Source organism: Miniopterus natalensis, chromosome 1 (assembly GCF_054644295.1).
Source record: "Miniopterus natalensis isolate mMinNat1 chromosome 1, mMinNat1.hap1, whole genome shotgun sequence".
NCBI classification, from domain to species: Eukaryota; Metazoa; Chordata; class Mammalia; order Chiroptera; family Miniopteridae; genus Miniopterus; species Miniopterus natalensis.
The window spans coordinates 153,516,666-153,541,044 of NC_142081.1; the positions used below are offsets into that span (position 1 = coordinate 153,516,666).

A 24,379-nucleotide genomic window follows, 5' to 3' on the forward strand; every position below is an offset into this window, starting at 1 on the left:
TCAAATTCATGGACAGACTTTTATGGGAGATTACGGACTAACAACGACAGAGGGGAAAGTGACTCAGTACATGATTTAATATAGTAACTGAGCTTTATGGTTGATATGGTAAAAACTGTTGTCAGAGGTGTAAAAAATTATTCAAACTCCATGGATGGGAGTGAAGATTATCTGAGGTCACGTAAGGATGAGAAAAATCGTAAGACTATAAATCAGGGAAAATGTGAAATAATAAATAAGATTAAATCAGTAAGGATGACAAGATACTAGTACAAAGGTAACACTGGACGACTAAAAACAAAATCTAAAAAAATTGCTGAAAATCATGTTTTATTAAATATTGCTCATAGGTATTTAATCAAGTTTATGTGTAATAGTTTTCCTCCCACATTTATTCTGGGTACTTACTTCTATAATCCAGGCCCTACTCTAGATTCTAAACAGACAAAAATCTCTTCTCTTGAGGCATTTATAGTCTAAAGCAGCAATTTGCAACTAGTGTGCCAAAAGAATTTTTAAAACATGCAATACCTGTCAGTTTAGTCAGGGGCACTGATATCTTTTCCCCTAGACTGTCAAATAAAAAAATAAGAGCCAACATAACAATAGCTGTCTGGTATGAATGAATCAAAATTATACCTTTTGTCAGATCAGCAAAAAAATATATTTTTTGGTATGCTGAATTTTAGTAATTAGTTTGTGTGTACCATGAGACAAAAAAGGTTGAAAATTGCTGGCCTAGAGGAAAGCGATAAACAACTAAAAGATATCCTTTCTCAATGAGTAAGAAGCCTACGGAAGTGAACAAGAGTATAAAAGAGAAAAGATGAGTGTGGGTTGCTCTTCTCCATGGGGTAATTAGGCAAGACTGTGTTGATAAGGGGGTGACATCTAAGGAGAGACCTGAGAGGAATTGGGGGGAGACTAATCAGGGCATAGAAAACAGCAAGGAGGTCACTGTGACCAGAATGGAAAGTGTAGTTGCATATGGGGGGGAAGAGGGTGGTAGGGGAGGAGGCACAGGGAGAGGTTATGGAGGCCTTGGAGGCCTTGTGGGGGGGAGGGGGGAGAAAGAAAGAATATGAGCTCTCATGGAAGTAAACCGTAACTTGCTGGTTTAACAGCCCAGTATCCCAGGGTTTAGGCCTAATGGATTCTTAGAAATGTAAAACATATTTTATTCAATTATTGAACTCATGTTTAAATTCATCTAGGGCTACTTATTGTAGTAAATTAGCAGTTATGATTAAAAGTGAGACTTAAGTGGACCCTTAGAGGCTCCTTTAAAAACCACGTTTTGCATACGCAAAGGAACTACTTCAAAGTAGTCACTTCCAATAAGAATTATTTCCTGATGTCTTCAAATGCCTTACAGCTTGCAGCATAATTTATCAAGCCCCTTTAAAGGTAGCAAGCATTTTCTGCCTTCCCCTCCATTCAGGCTCCAGATCAAATGTCACCTCCTCTGAGAGACCTTTTCTGACCTCCCTCCAGAAGTATCACCACCACCCAAGGAAACTCCTCCCGAAGCCTGTCACCATCATATCACCTAGTCTGCATTGCATGCCACCCTCCTTTAGTTACAAGAAGTGGAAGACAAGAATTTCATCTTATTGGTCACTGTTTCAAGTACCTAAAGCAGCACTAGGTACACAGCCTGTGTTCAGTAATTATGCACTGAATGGATAATGGCAGCTTTTGGAAATATTGTCAGCTAGAGCCAAGCCCAGAGAATAATTTATATAATTGAAGTCAAAGAAATGTTAAAGAATATTGAGAACACTTTCTTCTGTAGGACACAAAGAGGTTTATCTACTTAACACTTACCTATTATACAGCAAAATCAACTCTTCTTTTCCATTTTATTTGACCTTTGGTCTAGGACCGAATATGGGAGTAGGAATTATCCTAAAGGAGTGCTACAAGCCATAGTTGCATCATTTGAGAAAGTATAGCTCCAAGGTGAATACTTTGAAGAGGATGACCCAGCCAGCTCCTTAGCAGTCTTTTTATAATTATTTAAAATATGCTTCATTTCATAGCCTCATCAGAATATCCCTTCAACATTACTCAAGTTTCAAGCATGAACTCATATACAGTGTTAAGTCAAACACTGTGCTGCAAGAGTGTTCTAGGAATATTGTGTAGTAAAGCTGAAAGTCCAAGAGTTAACCTGACTATTCCAAGGGACTATAATTCTACCATGAGCTCATCACAGCCCAGTGCAGACGGGGAAAAGAGGTGATTCTACATTTGAGAGTTGTAGCATTTTCTAAATATTGGTTTAATGTGCCCTAGTGATTATAATTCTGAAATAAGCAGACTTAAAAAAATAAACACACTGCACAGAATCATTCTTTTTGTTTGCTTTCAGTTAAGAACAGAAATCTTCAATACTCGATCTTACAAACTCTCATTTCTCAACAGCATGGCTAACATTAACTCACTTAAAAAAAAAAGCTATCTTTCATTTTACACCTCTACCTTTCTTCATGAGCACAAACAAACCATTCCTAACCTATCTAGGTTACTACCATAGTTATAAACACCAACAACCCTGGATCCTCAATGTGATCAGGTAAGTTAGAAGTGAAACAAGGAGTACCCGTCTCCAGCGACGCCTGGTACTGAGTACTGAGAATTAGCAAAAACTGGATTGCCACTTACACCCCGTGATGCTGAAGGCTTAATGTCGATCCACCGATGTTTAACACAGCACAGAGGTTCATTCCTTGTTTACAGGAGATGGGGGATGATCTTGGCGACAAGTAATTCACCAGCTTTGTACATTAGGCTGATTTCTACCACTTCTTCCATAATATTTATCAGCAAATGGCACCCTAAGTTAGAGCTGCCATTAAAATAAAGGACCCAGGCCCTGGCCAGTGTGGCTCAGAGCGAAGGCCCGCACACCAAAGCGTCTCCGGTTGGATCCCCAGTCAAGGGCATATACCTGGGTTGCAGGTTCGATCCCCAGCCCTGGTCAGGGCATGTTCGGGAGGCAACCAATCGATGTGTCTCTCTCACATCAATGTTTCTCCCCCGACACCCCTAAAAATCAATGGAAAAAATATCCTTGGGTGAGGAGTAACAAAAAAAAGCCACTTTCACATAATATAAGCTAACATTTAAAGGCAAAAAGATGTATCTTAAAAAGGAGAATTTCGAATAATTTCCTTAGGCTAAATAAAATTTAAATGAACTGGTCCAAGTCAGTCACTTCTTCAGACTTAATTCTAGGACATTTCAGCTGACACGTGTCCTGATGGGATGATTTTATATTACAATAAACTGAAATAATGGGGCTTCCTTAGTCCTTTGCCAAGGTTTAGTTTGAAAACCAATAATGTTTTGAGTAAAAGTTGAAAACTCAGGCTCATTTAAACAGGTATCAGCCTCTGCCCAGCCTTTACGAACTTTGTACCATTTCCTCACACCAAACTTCTGGAATGATCCCAATCCCAGCTTTTATGTCCAGTTATTTCCCTCATTTCAAAAGAAACTTTCCACGTACCTAAATAAAAACTGCAAATTGCTTAGAATGGCTAATTTCTGTCTCTTAGTCTAAATAAGTACTGACAATTTCTGAGACAAAACAAGAAAAATAAAGGAGGGTACTTTCTAGTCAGGACTTGACAATTTGGGGGTAGGGGTGGGAAGGGAGAAGAAAGCCACAATAACACCTATCAACTGCTTTATAGTTTCTTAAACATGAACAGATTGTCCTTTTTGAGAGGCCAATAAGGGAACTGATACCCGTAAACTGTATCTGGCTGCAGAGAAAGGGAACTGTCCACAATTATATAAAAGGACATAATAACTATATAAAAAAAGGAAAGACTTTGTACTTTACCCCGAGAACGCCACCGATCTAAGATTCAGAAAAGAGGAGGATTCCAAAACCAAGAGCCCTTACAGCAACATCCCCTCCCCTAAACTTAGGGAAATAGCACTGATATCCTAGCTAATCACTTCCCTGCAGAGTCTGGCAGAGGAATTCATCATTTGAGAACTAACTAGAGCTTCAACTACAGAAAGTAAAAACAAGGGATTCTGCACATATTTCTTTCACACTCACATCTTTCTACGACCTGCTAACCCCCTCTCTCCCCAATCAAAGTCTGGACAGATAGAAGATAGATTCTCCATAGCTAATTCTCTAGTGCAAGGCCCTTCTGTTTTCCTCCATACACACTATTCCACTTTTCTAAGGATTCCCAAGGACTGGTAGCTCTGAAAGAAAAAGCATTATGACCTAGGTTGATTTTTAAAACCAAAGTACAAATGACCCAGTAATTAACATTTTTTTCCTGACATTCAAAGTGCATTAGACTATCTCCCAGGCACTGTATGCGCCACTCAAACAGTTTAACTGCATGTCAAAGAACCCTAATGCTGACAGCAGATCAAATTAACCTGTGAGCACTAAGAGGTTTACTGTACTAAATTTGAAACAATGACTGCACTTTACAAATTAATTGGGACACTGCTTTCATCCAGTCTCCATAAATGTGATTCCTATATCCTGCAGGTAAATTACATCACTAATACCACCCCCAACCCCCACAACCATACAGCCCCCCTTATCTACCCAGGCTCAGTACTACTTTCTCTCCTGGACCTCTCTCCACTTCCTCTTCACCTCCATTAGGCCCTACTTTCATCCCTTCCCTCAATCAATTTACATATAGCAAATAAATAGTTTTTATAGAGAAAACACTACATACGTCACAAGATATAAGTGTACCTGTTAGAAACTTCCAGGCACCTCTGATTTTATGGTTTAACTCACTAATCAGAAGTACCCATTTCTTTAAGTAGCAAAATTGTCACAGAAAATGGTCCAAGTCCTGACCAACTACCTAAGCCTGAAAGCTGATGGGAGGGCGCAACTCTAACCTGCTCCACTGAAGCTACTTCCTCAAGCCTAGATCTGACCTCACTGCCTTTCTTCCTCTACTCACAACAGGCCAGGGACACAGCTGCTTCCTTCTGGTGCTGCGCCTCCCCCCACTCCCCTCCTTGCAGAGCTCCTCCCTTCTATTCTTGCTGCCAAGTGGGAGGCAAGCTCTTCAATCCCCCTTCCTCATGGCCTCCAAAGACAGTGGCCAGGGCGTTTTATGGTCTAAAGGGCTCTACTGCCAACCACTTGTGTTCCTTGTAAGGAACACAAGGTGTGTACGTACAACCCTGGGGATGTTACAGCACTTTCAGAGTTACTGCAATTGTGGTCTTTGGAGCTGTGGTTTCTGTCCTGAACCAGCAGCCATCACCTGGCTTAACAAACCTTCTTTGCGTGTAATTAATCTAAGCAGATGATTCTAGACTTTCAAAATCTGAGAGCCAGGAATTTTTTTTTTTTTAAGGAAAAAAAAAGGGAAAAAGAAGAGGCACAAAACAAAAAGGAGGCGGCTAACTGGCATATGGTTACATTTTCCTAGTGAAGGACAATAAAAACAAGCAAAAGCTCACCATCTGCCAGTGCCACAGATGAAATAGGGTTTTATTACACACAAAAATCCATCCCTTAAACTGTAATAAATTTACTTTTTCAAAAATCTCCTTATATTGTTCTTTTTTTCTTATTTTGCTATGAAGAAAGGAAAACAAATTGCACCAAGAGAATGGTGGCACTGGGGAGTGGTGATCTAACTTGTCCCACATTCAGTCATGGTAAGAAGACAAAATTACCTCTTTACCTCAACTATAGTTTTTAAAATACTCGATCCACAGCAATCCCCCCTCCCTATACATGGAACAAATATTATGTCTAGAAAATAGCAGAAGGCTGGAGCCGGAGCCTGAACTTGAACCTGAGACAGCCACTCCACCTCAGTAACTGATTAGATGCTGAAGGAGAGAAAGGCCTTCTCATTTAGTCCCTAAACACCACTTCTAAGTGTGTGAAAAGAAAGACCTATTAGTTCAATACCATCAAGAAATGACAAACTGGGTCAAAATGCTGATTTAAAAATCTTTATTATGTAGTTTAAGCTGTTCCAAAAACCCAAAATATATCCGGACTTACTTGGCCTTAATAAAGAAGAGCTGGGCAACAGGACTCATTCTTTAAAACTAGGCCAAAAAGGTGGCAGAAAACCTTTAATTGTACACACCCCTCAAGATGTTTCCAAAAGCTGAAACTACTTAAGATTAAAATTCATAATGCTAAAATCTTTATCTCCCACAGTTAACATGTTAATAATAGCTCAAATGCCTTTCTTTTGAAAAAACTCCTTAGCTAACTCTCCTATGGTGCCTAAACCTGCAACAGAACTTAATCCAAATATAAATGTAGGTCATTTCTTCCCTCTACAACACAGCAGTATTTGATGAAAGTCATCACTTGAAAGCAGGGGGGGAAATCCAAGCAATACATTTACATGGGAAATTACTTTTTTTTTTTTTAAATAAACTTTTAATAAACAAAAGCATTTTACTTACGATGTGCCCTGCTGAGAATGAGGGTGGGTTTTTGAAGATGTATCATATTGTTCTATGGGGAGGGAAAAAATGATTATTAGAGCAGCACAGTGACATATATTCATGAGATTTTTAGTTATAAACTCTTTTTTGCTGTGCCCCCCCCCACCACCACCTTTACACCTAAACACTCTGTACATGTAAATTCTGTCCACCAGAGTGCTAAACACTGTGCTTGGTATAATCTCACCATTATTTACGTTACTTCTAGAGAAAGGGCTTGCTCAGAATTAAAAACCCTTAACAGAGCAAGAGCACTCTGAGCGCACTGCCTGCAGAAGGCCCTACCACACCACGGGGAACGCTCCTGGGAACTGGAGACTTTCCTTGGTGCAGGTGGGGAGGCGCACGTGGAAGCACCATGCCAGGGCTGCTCTCACCTCCTCCTCATTTGACCTCAGGTATCTATCAGTGATTTGCTGGCACTCCATCCGCAGCCTCTGTCCTTGGCCAAACCTGCTCTCCCTACCACCTGTCCCTCCATTATTCAACACTCTCCACAATTTATATTCAACAGCTATTTATAAACTGCCTGGTAGATAAGATGTTCAAGATTTTTGACCCTGTCCTCAATGAGCTTACACTTGACTGAGGGACATCAACAGGGCACAAATACCTACAACCCTAGGCAGTGTGAAATTAGTCCACAGATTGATCATAAATTAACTGTCCCAGGAATCTAGAGAATGGTCCCTCCGTTGGTAATGATTAGAGGCGGCAAATTAGAAAGGGAACAAGTGCACTACATCACAACGGATGGGCGAGGTTCTGACAGAAAGACTCTGGCAGGAGGGTGAGGAAGGTCTTCGCGCAGATGAGACCGTGTGAAGGTTAGAGGGGGAGGAGTTAAAGCGGCACAGGTTTGGAAAGGGTGAGGCTGGGGAGCAGAGTCTGTGGCGGTCGGCATGGAGAGCCAGGTGGAAGAAAGGCTTTGGAGGGCTCTGGGTGCCAGGGTGGGAAGTTATGACTATTTGTTGGCAATGAGACACACCCAAGGTCTCCCCAGGGCCTCGAGCAGCTACCCCTCAGGAACAGTACCGTGGAGTGCAGCCTGGGGTAACCTAGAAGGGAGCAGGAACCGTGAACTGTGGAGGCAGCAAATCAGGGCGAAGGCTGCTGATTTTGCTTGAGCATGAGGTGACAGGGACTGGAGACAGAATTCAGGGTAGACTGGAAATACGGATGCCTTTTAGGCAAGGGTGGTGACATTTTTCACAAATGTCATGTGGAGACCCCTGAATATCTGCAATTAATCGCTTTATCCTCATGGTGGCAGCAGCTCTTACATGATGCTTTTAGACTGCTTCCCTTCCAGCTTGGAAGCTAGGGCCAGGGCTGCAAAGGGGCTAGAGTCACCCCCTGACCACTCACGGACCCCCACACATCCTGGCCGGCCCTCAGCCCCACGAGGCTCTGTTACCCGCAGCCAGACATGTTTGCACACATGGACGTGAACACTGGGACACACAAATAAAATCCCTGTACTTTACTCTCTGGACTCTATAGACCCCCAAAACCATAGACCCTGTTTCAAAACACCTGAATTCTCTTGCTGGGCATACTTTGAGAAATATGTGTCAAGCTCCACTTTTCTGAAAGCTGTATCCACATAAACTCTATTCCCTCTTCATCCAACATACAACTAGACCTCTTTAGGGTCCAACTAGGCCCCATGCAGACCACATTTCCCACCCAGGTAAAAAGGTTCCACAGAACATGGACAAAGCGGAGGCAGGGTATAAGACCCCAGGGTAACCATCGGGTGAGCCAAGACCTACAGGAGACCTGCCGGCGAGTGAAACTTCTCGTCAGAGCAACAAGAATTGGCCCCCATGACTCCACAGGCTGAGAGGACCACGACCCATACCTGGACAAGGAGCACTTACCAGTCCATCTTCAACTACATTTGCTAACAGGGGAGATCAGTTTACAGGATGAGAAAGCCTTTCTACACCAGGAGCTGCCATCAAGCTGTAACCCAGTGGGAGGCACAGGATCTGCACAGCTGGTGGCCCAGCAAGTGAAGGTACAGGAGCACCCGGCAGTCCAGCCCGCTGGGCTGGGGCCCCCCGCAGACCCACGCCACTCCACCCCTGCGCTGTCTCTGTACAGGCTGCCGGGATGCTGGGAAAGAGACTTTCCGATCTCCTCGAGCAGCCATCGATTTTTGTTCATTTTACCTTGCTACTTACACAACTTACTGTGACAAGATGCCCAGGCTTATTTCTCTGTATTTGGGGGAAATTTAGTTAATTTTTTGCCAGACCTTATCTAGTATCTCTAGAGCAGAGGGCAGCAAAGTTTTTCTGTAAAAGTCAGAAGTACATTTTACACTTTGCATGCTATACCTTAAATAAGTGCGCGGGTATGGCTTTGTCTATTAAAAAAACTAGCTGCAGAGCAGGTTGAGTTTGCAGGCTCTAGTCTGCCCAGCTCTGCTCTAGAGGAAGGATGCTCTGTTTCTTGCTTTTCTCATCTTTTTACTCTCCTCACATCCAATTTAAATAATAGAATAATCAAGGGGGTAAAATGTAAGTAAGGGAAAAGAATGAGGTGGGAGGTGTGAAGAAGAGTCACCTCCATGGGACATCTACCTCTGACCTCCCTCTCCTGACATACAACATACAACCTACTGTGGTCCTCCCCATCCTTTGAAGATTAAAACTTCATAACCTGGGCATTTACCACAAAGTATTAATGAATTAAATGACTGCAAATAGTCTAGTCAATTTTGTAAGGCCTGAAATGCCTTGCATGTAGTTGGGACAGAAAGAATTTATCAGGGTTACTGAAGAGAAAAACTAGATACAGTTAGCTTTCTTCTGTTTCCCCCTGAATTTTTAAGTACTTACAATCCATAAATGGGGCTCAAAATTGAATTATATAGCAAATACATATAACGGGGCTAAAGAAGCTGTGTGCTGTATTCTTCATAAAAGTTTCTTACTTTTTTGTAATAATAATACAAGAACCGCACAAAATATCCCAACCCATTCTTACACAGGGGTGAGCAAAAGTAGGTTAACTGCTGTTTGACTGGAAAAAGGCATGCAGATTATGATTATTACAATAGCTTTATTAACGAAAAAGAAAGTCACTCACAACTGTAAACCTACTTCTGCCCACCCTTGCATACAATTCCTGGATTACAATGCTTGAGAGTCTCATTCAAGATGTTGACCATGTGTCAGGTAATAGTAAATTATATTTGTTAAGGACTTTACTAAGACAGCTTCATGAACTCTGCAACAACTTGAAATTCCATCTAAAGAGCAGCTCTATATTTGCCCTGCCCTGCGTTCCCTTTCAACACAGGAAGCCTTCATCTCTGCTGGGTATTTTTCATTGTTTCTTTCGGTGTTGCTGTGTGTGTTTTTTTAAAATATTAAGCCAGTCAAAACAAAGCTTTGTTCTTCAGTGCAATAATCAGTTCCACATATTTACTTACTTTGGTTTTGGGTTGCAGAACTGATGTGCTGAGAATCCTAGAAATAAAAATAAAAATCTCCACTTATTAAGATTTATAAATCTAAGGTTGCATCACGTCTAAATCTATTCACCACTGATAAATCTAATTTTTACATAAAGTAGGTTTTATTGCTTCCCTTCTTTCCTAGAGTTTATTTTTCTTTTGGTGAGTAAAGAATTTTTAAAAAAATAACAAAGTATATATAACGTTTTACCTTAAAATCAGTAATAATGAATCATCTTTTTAAAAAAACTACCATTAGAAAATATGTAAAGTATCAAATGTAGCAAATACTGATTTGGGTAGACATAATCTCTTTTGAAAACATTATTGAAAGGAATAGCTACAATTTATTAACAGTGTACATGTATACACCAGGCTAGACAGAACACCGATCTGAAGATAATATTTCTATATTCTGAAGGCTATCCTAAAGTACAACACCCCGCAAAAAAGAAAAATGGTAATGTTTTTATTTTTAATACACTACTCACAAATACTACAACAGAAACATGTAAGTCAGCTAGTGATAATGCTTGTTATGAAAACCAGCACAAGCCCAGCTGGGCATGGCTCAGCGGTTGAGCATCGATCTAGGATCCAGGAGATCAAGGTTTGGGTTGCAGGCCGGATCCCCAGTCGGGGGCATGCAGGAGGCAACCAATCAATGACAACTCTCTCATCACTGATGTTTCTATCTCTCTCTCTCCTTTCTCTCTGAAATCAATAAAGATATATTTTAAAAGCCTGGCTGGGCGTGGCTCAGCAGTTGAGCATTAACCTGGGATCCAGGCGATCGGGGTTCGATTCCCAGTCAGGGCACATGCCCGGGTTGTGGGCTCGATTCCCAGTCAGGGGCATGCGGGAGGCAGCCGATCAATGACTCTCTCATTATTGATGTTTCTCTCTCTCTCTCTCTCTCCCCCCCCTCCTTTCTTCTCTCTGAAATCAATATATATTATAAAAAAAAAAAAAAAAAAAAGATATATTTTTTAAAAAAAGCACAAGTATAGCTGATCACGTTAAACTTTAAGAAAATTTAAGTGTGAGTAGTATAAGATGTATGTATGTATACGTATATATCTAAATTCTAAACTAGGAATCACACAACCTAACTCACTAAACTTTCCTGTACCTGTTTTCCCATCTCCAGGTAATGACCTCAAATGAGAGAATTTATTGGAAACTCCTGAATGCTTTCATAAGCTACAAAACCGTATACAAATGTAAGATGTTCTTACTGACATAATTTTGGAAAATAAGTGTTTGAAAGCATTATGAAACACTTTAAAAGTCAAATTAATTGCAATATTAACCTAATCACCAAAGAGTTCAACAATAACTGACTAATCTGGGTCACTGCAATCATGCCTCAGACTTTTTCACTGTGCATGCAGTGCCTGCTAACTGTGAGGAATTACCTTTGTGGGAAAAGGAAATTTGGAGGGCTCAGCTGTACCAGGCGTATGTATTGCTGTCAAAGGAGGAGGCCATGAGTGGGTCATTTCCTGAAAAGAGATTTGGGAAGGGAAGAAAGTCAATTATAAATAGAACATTCATTACTACTTAAGTTAACTTTCTAAACAATGTAGAATGGATTGATGGTAAATGAAAAGTGAAACTTTAAAAGTTATTTCATTTACTTTTTTAAAAAGTCCTACTTAATGCGCTATGTTCAAAAGCTGAAGATGTCCAACTTACAAAACTGAGGGGGGGAAATCAGATTGAAAAAAAATAAGAGCATAGAACAGGAATGATCGTAACACTGAATATTATAAAGAGTATAAAGGGTAATAGGTCTTACCAGAGCTTATATAACTATGAAAATAGTCTCTGCTCAATGCTTTCTTTCTCCCTCAGCTTCTTTATTGCATTTCCTGGAATTATTTAAGTTCAAAGAAAGAAGAACTTTCCTGTTTGACTTAAGCAAACAAGTAATTCAGGTCACTTGTTCCTCTTGGGAGAGTTTTAATGGATTTGACCCTTCCCTGATCTACACTATTAGTACGTAAGAACTGTTTGGAAGAGAGAGCCTTAAAAAATTACCCTCCCTTCCATTAACAGAAATTTAATTTCTACTTACTCTTCATAGAGGCAAGGTTTCTAAATCTTACAAATTAATATATTTATCTTGATATCTTTTTTTCTAAGCACATTCATAAATTATATTTTACTTTGCTAAAAAAAATTATTGGGAAACAATGTCAAATTAAAGGTGCCCAATCACAAATATGTGCATGTGCACACACACACTTTGTTAAAGAGCTAAAGTGGCACCAGAGATCATTAGTTTCAACCCTTCTGTTCTACAGATGAGAAAACTGAGATCAAAAACGACTGGACTGCGTGCCCAGGAAGCCAGTGGCTGAGAGCACAGGGTATGGGCCTCCTCCCTTTCCAGTCTAAGAGAAAAACATCTATCCCCACATGTATTGAGCAAGAACAGAGTGGATGCTTTGAACACTTTTGACAACCCAATATGGAGTCACTATCAGCCATGACAGTTATGTCAAGTGCTATGTCAAGACTGAGGTAATGGAGTATACGTGAACGCCCTTAGGAGGGGCCCGGAATGCTCAAAATCACAAGTCTGGACACTCGAATAAAGACTTCATCTGGACATTGATATGGGTGGGACCCCCACCCACTGGGGGCTATAAGAACTCAGAGCTCTGACTGCCTGGTGGTCGAGCTCAGCTGCCAGAGGCCATGCCCGGAGCCCTACTGAACTCCCACTCCACCCAACTCGTGCACCACTGTAGCTGTCTGGCCTGAGACCAATGCCTGCTTCTCTACCTGCCGATGCCAGTGAATGGAACTTTGCACTGGACGCTTACTCTCACTTCTACCTGTGTGTGGCTTTACTGGCTTACTGGAGAGGTCTCCCCTAATAAACTTGGCATTGTGGAAAGACACAAACATGTGTGAGTGACTCCTTTAGGGGATGCTTCCTTGCTCACGATACATGTGTCAGACCTGCCTGGCAAACTGGCTTAAAGATCGACAGGCAACTCTCTACCAGCAAGCTGATGACCCCAGATCAGGCTGGAGTACCTCCCCTGTACAATGCATTGTGTATTGTAACACTCATTCTTTTCAGAGTGCTGACCAACCTCTCTATGACCAAAGAAACACCCACTGATCCTCCAAAAGGCTGGACACAGAGGTCTGCAGGTAATTTCCAATCCCAACCTCGGTTCACATCTTTCCTGGCCTGTCCCCATAGTCACTCTCTGGGTTGCTACAGCCCAGGTTCGACATAAATGGCCTGGCATGGTAACAAGCAGAATAACTGATGCTGCCTTTTGTGAGTAAATTTTATTACACGTGAAAGCATCCCCTTGTCTAGCCATTGGCTTAGTTCAGTAAAAAGGAGAAGTTCTGTACTAAAACATACTGGAAACACTAAGAGCTCTGGAGCCAGAGACCCAGGTGGGAATCCTAACTCTGACCCTCACCAGCCATGTGAGCCCAAGTTCTCTGAGCCTCAGTTCTCAATAACAGGTAGACTAAAACCACTTATTTTCCAAAGTGTTATGGGTAATTTATGTAAAATGCTTGACTACATGGTGCATGGAAGGCACTTAAAAAATTTAAAACATTACAATTTTAATTAAAAGTCTAGCTTTTAAAGAACTTCAATACTGCACCAAAGAGAGCTCCTTGCTGTTTTATTTGACTACACTTTAAACTATGGGACCACTGTAATGCTACAATGTAAAACATGTAATAACTGAGAAGGTGTTTGAAAGTATCATCCTTAAGTTTTCCAGGATTTCTTTAGAATTCCAAGAATTTCTTTAGAATTGTTTAAAATTCCAATTTCTTTAGAATTCCAATCTATGACTCTTAGTCACCAATTATTCCCAGAAAACATCCATTGTACTCTCAATGCCCAAGGCTGTCCTGGCTATTGAATTCCGCAGATGGAATGTGCATAAACTCTTTCAGGCCCTGAGTGGTTTGCTGGTAGTCTGAAAGAATTGATGTATTCCCCTGAATGTCTGGTTTAGGACAGAGATTTAGGCCTTAAGAGAATTGGGGCCATAAGGAGAGGAAGCTGCCCAGAATCACAAGGTCATGAATTTGCTCCCAGCCTCAACAATGACTTATCACATCAGTGGGGGTAAAATACTTGGCACTGCCTCAGCTCTGGCCTTCTGGGTGACACAGCTGCTGACTCCACCTCGCTCATTTTGCTCTAGACACACTGTCTAGTCCTTCCCGTTCTGTAACACACCAGCCTGTTCCCATCTCAAGGTTTTTGCACTCTTTCTTCTGCCTAGTCATCTGTTCATTTGCCTGCTATGACTCATACCACTTACCAATATCTGGCATTTTATTATGTATTCCTCTTCCCTAATATGACCTCCATGAGAGCAAGGACTCCTTCTTATTCATATGGCATCCCCAGTGCCTTGAAAAGTATTTGAAGCTTAATGGGTATTTGCTGAGTAAACGAATGCATGAACAAACACACAATACGGTTACCACTCATTGTACCGATGTGACTGGAATATTGCACTAACGTAACATCCACAAGTACTGCATTATTCCCCCAAGAGGCTGAAGAAGCCATGCCACTGTAAGCAGAAAATATGAGCTATTTCCATTCACCCCCTAAGGGTACGTTGCCCTGTCTGGATCCTTGTACTTGATGACCAATTCCTGGTTTCCAGCAGTGTCTGTCTGCTGTCTTCCTACTCCATCAGCCTGTAGAATATAGGCTACCATTTCCCCTTCATTAAAACACTTCCACCCTTAATATTTCCCCTAGAGAACAAAACAGTATCTTCCATGATTGATTTTCCTCTGTTAGAGACTATTTACTGCCTCTGTTGCCCATCAGAAGATTTGTGTTAGGATTCCTGGCCATCTTCATATATTGCTGGTACAGGTAAGAATGGGAACCATGAGGAAGAGGAAAGCATATGGGTCGACATCAGACAATGAGAGCTGGAATGAACCCCGGGGATCATCAGACAGGGAGAGCTGGAAGACCCCTGGGGATCATCTGCCAGCCCAGGGACCTCATTTTAGCGATAAGGAAACCGAGGCTCAGGGAGGACACACAGCTTAACTGAGGCCACAAACAGAGGAGAAGAGAAGGGGACAGACCAAGTCCCCACTATGCAAAAAGCCTATGCCGTCTTTAGGCCAGGACATGCTTCTAGTTGGTCTGTTTATAATTTCTAAGTAAAAGTCCTCACTTGTTGCTTACAGTAACCACTTACTTCCAGGCGTTTCCAAGGACGACCTCATTAACGTGACGCTGGGTGGAGGAGGGGGAGGACGGACAAGCTAATTAAAGGCGCTCGCTGCTCTAATGCCATCACCCTACATAGAGGATCCGACAGTTGTACATCACACACATCAAAGCCTAGCGCTGGGCATGTGCAGAGACAACGAATCTACACTGTGCATCTACCTTGGAAATAACTACAGAACAAATCCCACAACTTCAGAGAAAATGCTAGGCCATACTTTCTAACTAAGTCATTTGTTGTCTTTATGCCTCACCATATCCAAGTGTTTCAGAACTACCTACCAGAGGGAGACAAAACGTGATCAAGATAACTTGTTTATTATTAATCTTACTTGCTGGTTGACAAATATATTTCCTGTTTTTAGCAGGACAAAGTATATTTCCTTAAAGGTATTTCTTTCTCGGAAAATCCTAACTACAAAAGTAGGGGACAAAAGATTGTAAAACAAAAATATTTCCCAAACACCTGGTTAGACACTACTTTTATTAAAATCTCACAAGTGAGAGGTAACCAATATACTTAATTACTGGTTTCAGATCCACCTCACTTAATACTTTACGATTAAAAATTAAAGAAAAAATTGGGTAAACATATATTTTTGAGGAAAAAGTGAGCAGGAGAGATATAAATTAATAGGTACATGTGTCAGGTATATTTCTCTCGTACTTTCAAAAAAAAATTAGAAAACTTACAGCAAAAGATAAAGAATATAATTAAAAGCCACAGAGGGAGCATGAGGAACAAACAAACCCTAGATTATTACCATTACTACTGCTGAGCATTAAATTTAGCTCTAGATTTCCTGAAAATTAAAGCCAAAATGGGAAACATAACCGTACATACAATTCTTTTCTGATAAAAAGAAAGCATGCTGGTTCATGAGAGGAATTTGCCCCCTTGGAACTAAATTCTAGAAAGAACATGTCATCCTTGTGGAAGAAAACTCGAACAAATGGATAACGGATTCAGTGATGTATTTGTAGAACCAGCACAAATGTTCACGGCATACTCAATAACCAAGAGCAAAAAATAAGCCTTGCTCGTAGGTCTCAAGATTTCATTTACTTTCTGTTTGCTGCCACACACCCCCAAACTCAGTCTCACTGAAGATGCGGCTACAAATATGAGGTGCGACCTACGAACCACCAAGAGGTGTAGGTCAAGCACCACTGAGGAGCTGGTGCCTCCCTGACTGCATCTATGCAGGGGGCCCCCCTTGAGAAGTGGGCAACTCTCTCCTGGGTGTTCATGGTCAACAAGCAAAACTGGAGAGAGGTCTCAAAACTCTGGTCCAGATGGCTTGCAGTTTGAAGGCTTCATTTTTATTAATAAAATCTGCCAGAGAGTTCGATGATGTTCTTAGACTGCCTCTGTTACTGCTCTAGTTAATTTTGCTTTTGGAAGTGTCTGGGGTGGAGGCGGGGGCTGTGTAAAGGGGTTTGGAATGGCAACTTTTCACTAAAGTCAAAGTAAATAGATATATGCCTGCCTACTTAAATATTTCTTCAAGTGAGAAACAAAAACAAGAAATCACCTTCAGAATCTCTTCAACACAATGGACTTCACTGGAGTAGGTCTGCTGAAAGTGAAAAGGAGGAAGAAAATATTAGTATACACAAACAAAAACAAAACACACACAACTAGAGTATTCCATGCTGGTATTAATATAGCAACTCTCATAAGTAAAATCACGTCGGCCTACCTTTTACTAGCTAAATATTAGGAACTTCACATTCTGGATGAAATAAGACAGAGAGATTAACTGGACCTAATCGTGGGGGACAAATTATGACCCCCAGGTCAAAAGTTTCCAATGGAAAATGTACATAGTTAAGAAAATTAGTATATTCTTAAATCTAGGGGAATAACGAATATAACCAAAGTAGAGATAGGCAGAAGGAGATAAAACCAGTGTCACAGTTTGCTCCTTCATAGCAACATCTGTTCAGTGAGCCAAATTAAATGAACACAAAGATGGCAATGACCTGAACACCTTAGCATACGCCCACACAGTAAGGAGGCCAACATCCAATTAAGGAGAGATTTCTTGGCACTATTTTAACCTGCCAAAGATTCATTTTAAAGCTAAATGTCTCTAGCCCTACTTTGAGTCAGCATTTTGACCTTTTATATGCACACTATATACACACAAATATGCAGAGACACACACACACACACACAGTGTTTCCCCAGAGAAAGACCCTAAGGAGAGAGATTACCTGGTGTGTTGGAGAACAGGTCCACTACTTACACCTCTTTGCTATCCCCAGCTAAACATATGATGGCTGCTGCTGTCAGACTATATCTAGGAAACATCATTTTATGGTCTTTATATTTTTAAGTGCAAAGAAAATGGAAAAGTTAAATCTTTTTTTTTTTTTCTTTTTAAAAAAACCAAACCTTTCCTTAACTAGGGACATGAAACAAAACCCATAACGTCATGGTTTTCAAAGGAACAGTAACTTCTAGTGTGTGTCAATTCATGAGCCAAGTGCCTGGGCAAGTTCCATACAACAAACACCCCTCCTGTTGTAGCCACTGCCGTGTAGAAAGCGCTAGTCTGCTCGTCAATTTGGTGCAGTATCTGACTCACAGCTAAAGTAGATGGAAAAGAGCTCTTTTCCTGGCTCTTGTTTCTAATGAGTGTAATTTAATACAGCACTGACTGCTAGTGCATGAATTAGAGTTTATAAACCTGTTTCCCTAATTCCAGTCTATTCAAAGGAAGGAAGGAAAAAGAAAGAAAAGAACATATATAACATTCACACTGTCCTGGAACTGAATCCAGTGGGCATCTCAAAATTCCAATGTGATCTGACCTGCCTGGGTCTGGTTTTAAAGCATGTGCATTTCACGGAACAGGTTTTATTGAAATGTTTGCAGTCTGTTATTTTTGAGGTGGGGTCTGGAAGTATAAGCAAAGAATCACGGGTCTCCCTTTTATCTGCTGGTCCATCTAGCCTGACTTTAGACATTATGCGCGTCAACAACTAGACCTGCTTACCCAACTTTCCATTTTCAAAATCATTAGGGGATGCCTAAAAACTGAATCAAACATTAGTAACCAAACATTGTAGCAGGAATGTCATACTGTTTTATCATTTCTGCTAAAATGTCAAATATTTTAGAGAAATGAATGCTGTTTTGACCTAAGGGTAAAATGTAATTATATTCTATGGTCTCAACTTTTCGCATGCATCATTAGGAAAAATAACAATTAGGAGTTGAAGGTGAATCAACAGAACAGAGCATATGACTGCGCTGACTCTGGTCAAATAGTCCCCTCATCCTATCTGTTGCTGGAATGAGAAGGGGAGTCCGATTAAAATATGTGGCAATCAAGGTTGCAGGTTTGATCCCCGTTAAGGACACATACAAGAATCAACCAATGAATGCATAAATAAGTGGAACAACAGCCCTAGCCGGTTTGGCTCAGTGGTTGGAGCATTGGCTCAGGTCTTGGTTCGATTCTGGTCAAGGGCACGTACCTCGGTTGCAGGCTTGATCCCCAGCCAGGTCTGGGTGCATGCGGGAGGCAGCCGATTGATGTGTCTCTCTCACATCACTGTGTCTCTGAGTCTGTCTCTCTCTCTCTCTCTCTCTCCCACTCTCTCTGAAGAGCAATGGAGAAAATGTCCTCAGGTGAGGATTAGGAAAAAAAAAGTGGAACAACAAATCTCTCTCTCTCTCAAATCAATTTTTAAAAATTTATTTTTAAAAATCTGGCAATCAATGAAAAAGTGAAGCATGTCGGAATTAGGGCAAAAAAGATTTGCCCACTGCTTCCAACAGAATGAGGTAAAAAAGCTACAACTTCAGAACACTAAAAGATTTTCTAATCTTCATAATTACTCAAGTGGTCAACGCATAGCGAAGATGTTTCATGTCATTAAAAGGTTCATTTTTTTCTAAATTTTTATAACTTTAGATGAACCAAGACTGAAGAAATTTTTCTATAGCTTATTGTTTATTAGTATCAGGGTAAGATACAAATTGCTAAACAATCACCATATAACCTATTAAAAACTCTAAATAAAGTCTTAGCTTCAAGCATTAATTGGTTAATTTACTGTGAACTTTCCTATAAGATTCATTATGGAAGTGGGAATGTTTCAAAGGGGCTTGGGGATGCCATTTCAAATACCTGAGACTATATCATATTTACAGATCTCTAAGCAGCACTGTTTTCAATGGCAAATAACCAGACATGATCAATGACCAACAACAGGAGTCCAGCTAAGGACCTTTGCAGTACGACCAGCAGCACGTCATGCAGACCTCAAATAATAATGTAAATATATGTGTTTGCATGGAAAGATGCTAAGATATGCATTTAACTTTTTCTTTAGAAACTTCATACTTACAGAAAAATTCAAAAACAGTAAAACAAATTCCTACAAACCCTTCATTCAGATTCCCCAGATGCAGGCATTCTAACATGTTTGCTTTATAGTTTTCTCTATACCCCACCCTGCACCCCCTCTCCCACATCTACACTGAACTGTCTGAAAGTAAGTTAGAGAATTAGAGTTAATGCCCCTTTACCCCTAAATACTTCTGTGTGTACCAAGATACATTTTAAAACTGCAATTAAAAGAGGGGAGGTAAGAATACAATCTGTATAGCAGTAGCCCATTTTATGTTCCACCTACCGGAGACTCGTAGCTCCACTCTTCCCCCAACCCAAATTAGAGACTGAAACTAGAGTACAGGTATTTCAGATGTGTTTGCAGAGAAAGATCTGGAAAGACAGGCTGCCTTGTTTAATCAAGTACAACTTGGCACCTCCAAGTCTGCCACTGGGAGGAGACTTTCCAAAAAGGGAGGGGTGGTTCAACAAACCATTATGGCCTAATCCCTTCCATAAAATCCACTCTCCCCACGGGTTCTCCAGCTGAGCACTGCCACTGCTGCTCAGGCTCTCACCCTTTAACACTGAGGCCAAAGAGTAAACAATCAGCCTGAAGCACAGCAGAGTTAAGGCTGAAGATCAGGTCAGACGTCCTCAAAGATCTAAGCTAGTTGCAGGAACCAGGAAGCTCTAGTTTGCAGGGCACTTAAAACTGCAAATCTCACTGTTGTCTCTCTCTCAATATCTAGGTGCCTAGAGGAGATAGCATTCCCCTCCCGGTGCCCTGTATGTAGACAGATCTCCCAGTAGAGACCTCACTTCCCTACTGGGGTATGGCCTTAACAAAAGAACCAAAATTCATTCAACTTTTAAAAATAATAGCGGTGGCCCTGGCCAGGCAGCTCAGTTGGTTAAAGCGTTGTCCTGATACTCACAGGTTGTGGGTTCAATCCCTGGTCAGGGCACATATAAGGATTAACCAATAAATGCTTAAGTAAGTGGAACAACAAATTGATGTTTATGTTTGTTTCTCACTCAAATCAATAAAAATAAATTTTAAAAACAGCTATTTATTGAATATATTGTACTTGATATAGCACTAAACTCTATAGACTATTATTTCCTCCATTTGGTATCATCTATTGTAAGATACACCATCGTTAGCTTGACAGGGGAAGAAAGCTACGGCACTAACGGCACCCATCAACCCTAGACCCACCCCTTATGCAGAAACTTCAGACCAGGAAAGGCAGCAGTGCTGGCCTTGGTCTGATTCCTCACTCCTCTTGGGGTGACACTGCGTCATCATAAGGAAATGCACTGAGACCAAAATAAAATGTCAGTAAATGTCTTCTACGCATGACATGGTTTGTTTTAATAAGCTAAAAAGAGCTGGACAGAAGAAATATATCTCACCACTGAGACTAGGAGGCTCTCGCAATACTGTGTTTTAAGTCTCTCAAGTTTCAACAGGGCAGCACTTTTATAACAATGTGATTCTCAAAAAGGCTTAGTTATCACTAACCAGGAGCTGCAGGGAGCACCAAGGCAGCACCCTGAGGGAGGGAGCCAAAAGATCTTGGATTCTAGTTCTGACTCTGCAGCCCTGGATAAGATTCAACTTGTTTGGGACTGCTTCCTCATGGTGAAGGCATAACATTACCAATCCGAATCGCTCCACAGAATTGGTATGAAGAACTTTAACATCCCTGATTCCTTCCTCCTGAAACTGCATGTGCTCCCACAGCTGTATGTGCTTTCCGGTCAAAGCACCCCACGTTTTCTCTCTGCTGCTTCCAGATTACAAGTTCTGTAAGAGCAGGGAATTGTTCCACCTTGTTGAACCACCAAGCACACGCTGCCTGCTGGTATGTGTTCAGTCTCAGAGCTCAAATATGAAAAATAAGAGCTTCAAAGACTTACTAAACGTTGCTCCTTGTCTGAATTATAAGCCAACATCTTAATTAGCAAACCACATGGAAATAAGCATATTAGGGACAAAGAGGAAATTGTTTTGCATTGTTTTCTCCTTAAAAGCTTTGAGATACTTTTAGAAACTATTTTCGCATATCAGATTGGCAAACCAAAAAACAAAGTACTGACAATACTGAGTATGTCTATGAGATAGATGTGGGGAAACAGGCACTTGAACGCGGTGGTTGGTATGAGGGTAACGTGGCACAGCTTCTGAAGACAGAAATTTGGCAACAGTTACCAAATTCTAATTTCTCAGCATCTGACCCAGCAATCTGACTGCTAACACCAACTCCTACATGTATGAAAAGACATACGTATAAATTGTTCACTTCAGCCTAGTTTGTAAATAGGAAAATACTGAAAACCATCTAAATGCCCATCTACAGGAAACTGGCTAGCAGAACCGTGGTACATGCCGCTTACACAGAAATACCATGCAGCCATGACAAGGAGGAGGAAGCTCTTCGTGTACTGACTTGAAGTCATCTCTAAGATTTGTTAAGCACGAGGGGGAAAGCAAGGTGAGGTCTGTGCCAATACTGCTATAAATGAAAAAATAACAGTGAGAAAACAACATGTCTGTAGAGTTACTTACTATGCATAAAATACCACCCGGAATAACAAACTAGAAACCCATGCCATCAATCGTTTATAGAAAGTAGAACTAGGTGGTTGGGCAGTAAGAGTAGGAGGAATATTTTCACTGTATATCTTTTTAACCTTTTAAATTCAGAATCATGAAATATATTATCAATTCATAAATAAAATAAAAAATCAGAATGAGATAACAAAGACACCTAAATGTCTTCTGCCCCGTTTGCTTTATTTTCTCTTAGCCTCCTCTATGTGACCTTCCTTCTCCCAGAGACACCCCACTGTGCCCCAGTTCCTCCTGGCGTTCTGGTGGCCCCTCTAACAGCACCGAACTGCGCACAGATCAGCCAGCCTGCCCTCACGGACCGTGAGGTGCTCCTGGGAACCATGCTATCGAGACTGACACATTGTTTGTCCGCCAGTTCACTCGTTTCCTAGACTAGATAATATAGTTCTTGAAAGAAAGGGGTAGGGTGGGTGGTTTTTTTTTGGGGGGGGGTGTCGTTTTTGGTCAGTCACATTTAAATACTGAGCGGTCACATAAAGCACACAAAGCCTCGTAAGATTGTTCTGAGGAAGAAGATAATACACATTAAAGCTAATGCCTTACAAATAAATTCAAGCATTTATCATTAAGGTGCCATAATCGGTATTTCCAAGAGACAGATTAGAGGAGGAAACCAGAAGGCCTGCCTCAACAAGGTTTTGACATAAAATTAACGTTATTCCCTGAACACACAGTAAATTACTTAGACAGCTAGGCCGACTCCAAGAACACTCATGCTGCCTGGGTGTGCCTACCTTGGCTGGAAAAGGAATAAAGGTGCTAGGAGTATTACTTCAGAAGTATCATGCCCTTTGGGCAACTACCTAAACTATCCACACCCGGAATTTTAGGGTAAGAAGGTTTAAAATCCCTGGACAGATTTATGGGCACATCATAGTACACATTTTCTTTTAAAAAGAAATCTATAGGTTGTTAATATGTAAGGTGGGATGAGTTAGAAAACAAAATAATATACTCTTAACGGTTTTCTTAAAGAACAAATAATAAATAGTATTATTATATAAGTTACAAACCAACTTTGTTAAACTATCCCTTCCAAAAATTAAACATCCACCCAGCCGGGTGGCTCAGCTGGTTGGGGTATCGTCCCCTGCACCAGGAGGGTTGCAGGTTCGATTCCCAGTCAGGGCACATGACTGGATTACGGGTTCGATCTCTGGTCAGGACACATGTGGGAGGCAGCCAATCAATGTTTCTCTCTCTCTCTGTCCCTTCCTCTCTCTAAAATCAATGAACATATCCTTGGGAGAGAATTTAAAAAAACAACAAACATCTTCCATCTCTCTTCAGATATTTTCTTTTTTTTTTTTTAATGTTTTTATTGATTTTAGAGAAAGAAGAAGGGAGAGAGAGAAAAACATCAATGTGAGAGAGAAGCACCTATCAGTTGCCTCCTCCTGTACACACCCCAACCAGGGACAGAACCTGCAACCTGGGCATGTGCCGACTGGGAATCGAACCGGCAACCTTTTGGTGCATGGGAAGATGCTCAACCAACTGAGCCACACCAGCCAGGGCCCTTCCCAGATATTTTCAAATATGGAAAGGTTTTCTATAGTTTTTAAAGGTGATAAACTCCCAATATGCAGCAAAGTGTTAGTTGCTTGCTTCCTGGAAGCCTCTTTTAAACATGAAACTATCTGCCAGATGTGAAGGCTAACACAATGTTATGCTAATTTTAGAAGTCTCTATAGTTCTCCAAATAAGTTTTTCAAGGAGAGGAGGAAAGAGATTGATAAAGGACAAGATGATTTAAAATGATGAGCAATCTATAGGTCACCTACAGTGATCATCCAACAAAAGTTTATTATGAAAAGACCAAGCAATTCTATGCATACAAAGGCATCTAGAAAAGAGCAGTCAGTGTGGAAGCAGGGGTGCCACATACACAAGCTGCCCTTCTCTGGAAGTCTTCTTCAACCTGACTGTCCAGTGACCTTCAACTCTGAATGGTAGGTCATGGTATTCTAATCTGTCTTCTCCAGACCAGCTTCCTGCAGTGGGGCCCGGGGTTAATTCATCTCTGAATCTCCAAGGGCCTTAGCATAATTCTGGATTAATACAAATATGCAAGTAATATTTGTGAAATAAATGAATTTGATTTTGTCATCTCGTCGTATTTCCAACAAAACCAGAAACATGAGCTTGCCAAAAAGCAATTATGGAGTAAG

General features: G+C 41.0%; 1 protein-coding gene across 1 annotated transcript in view; it reads right to left on the reverse strand.

The window, feature by feature from the left end:
* The window catches only part of AFF1 (ALF transcription elongation factor 1), a 174,197-nt gene that overhangs the window by 32,480 nt on the left and 117,338 nt on the right, over positions 1-24,379 (reverse strand). The window contains exons 5-8 of the mRNA XM_016213073.2: positions 16,754-16,798; positions 11,374-11,460; positions 9,932-9,968; positions 6,445-6,496 (exon numbers count right to left, since the gene is read on the reverse strand). Coding sequence (XP_016068559.2) covers positions 6,445-6,496; positions 9,932-9,968; positions 11,374-11,460; positions 16,754-16,798 — 221 coding nt within the window. The remainder of the gene's footprint in view (positions 1-6,444; positions 6,497-9,931; positions 9,969-11,373; positions 11,461-16,753; positions 16,799-24,379) is intronic.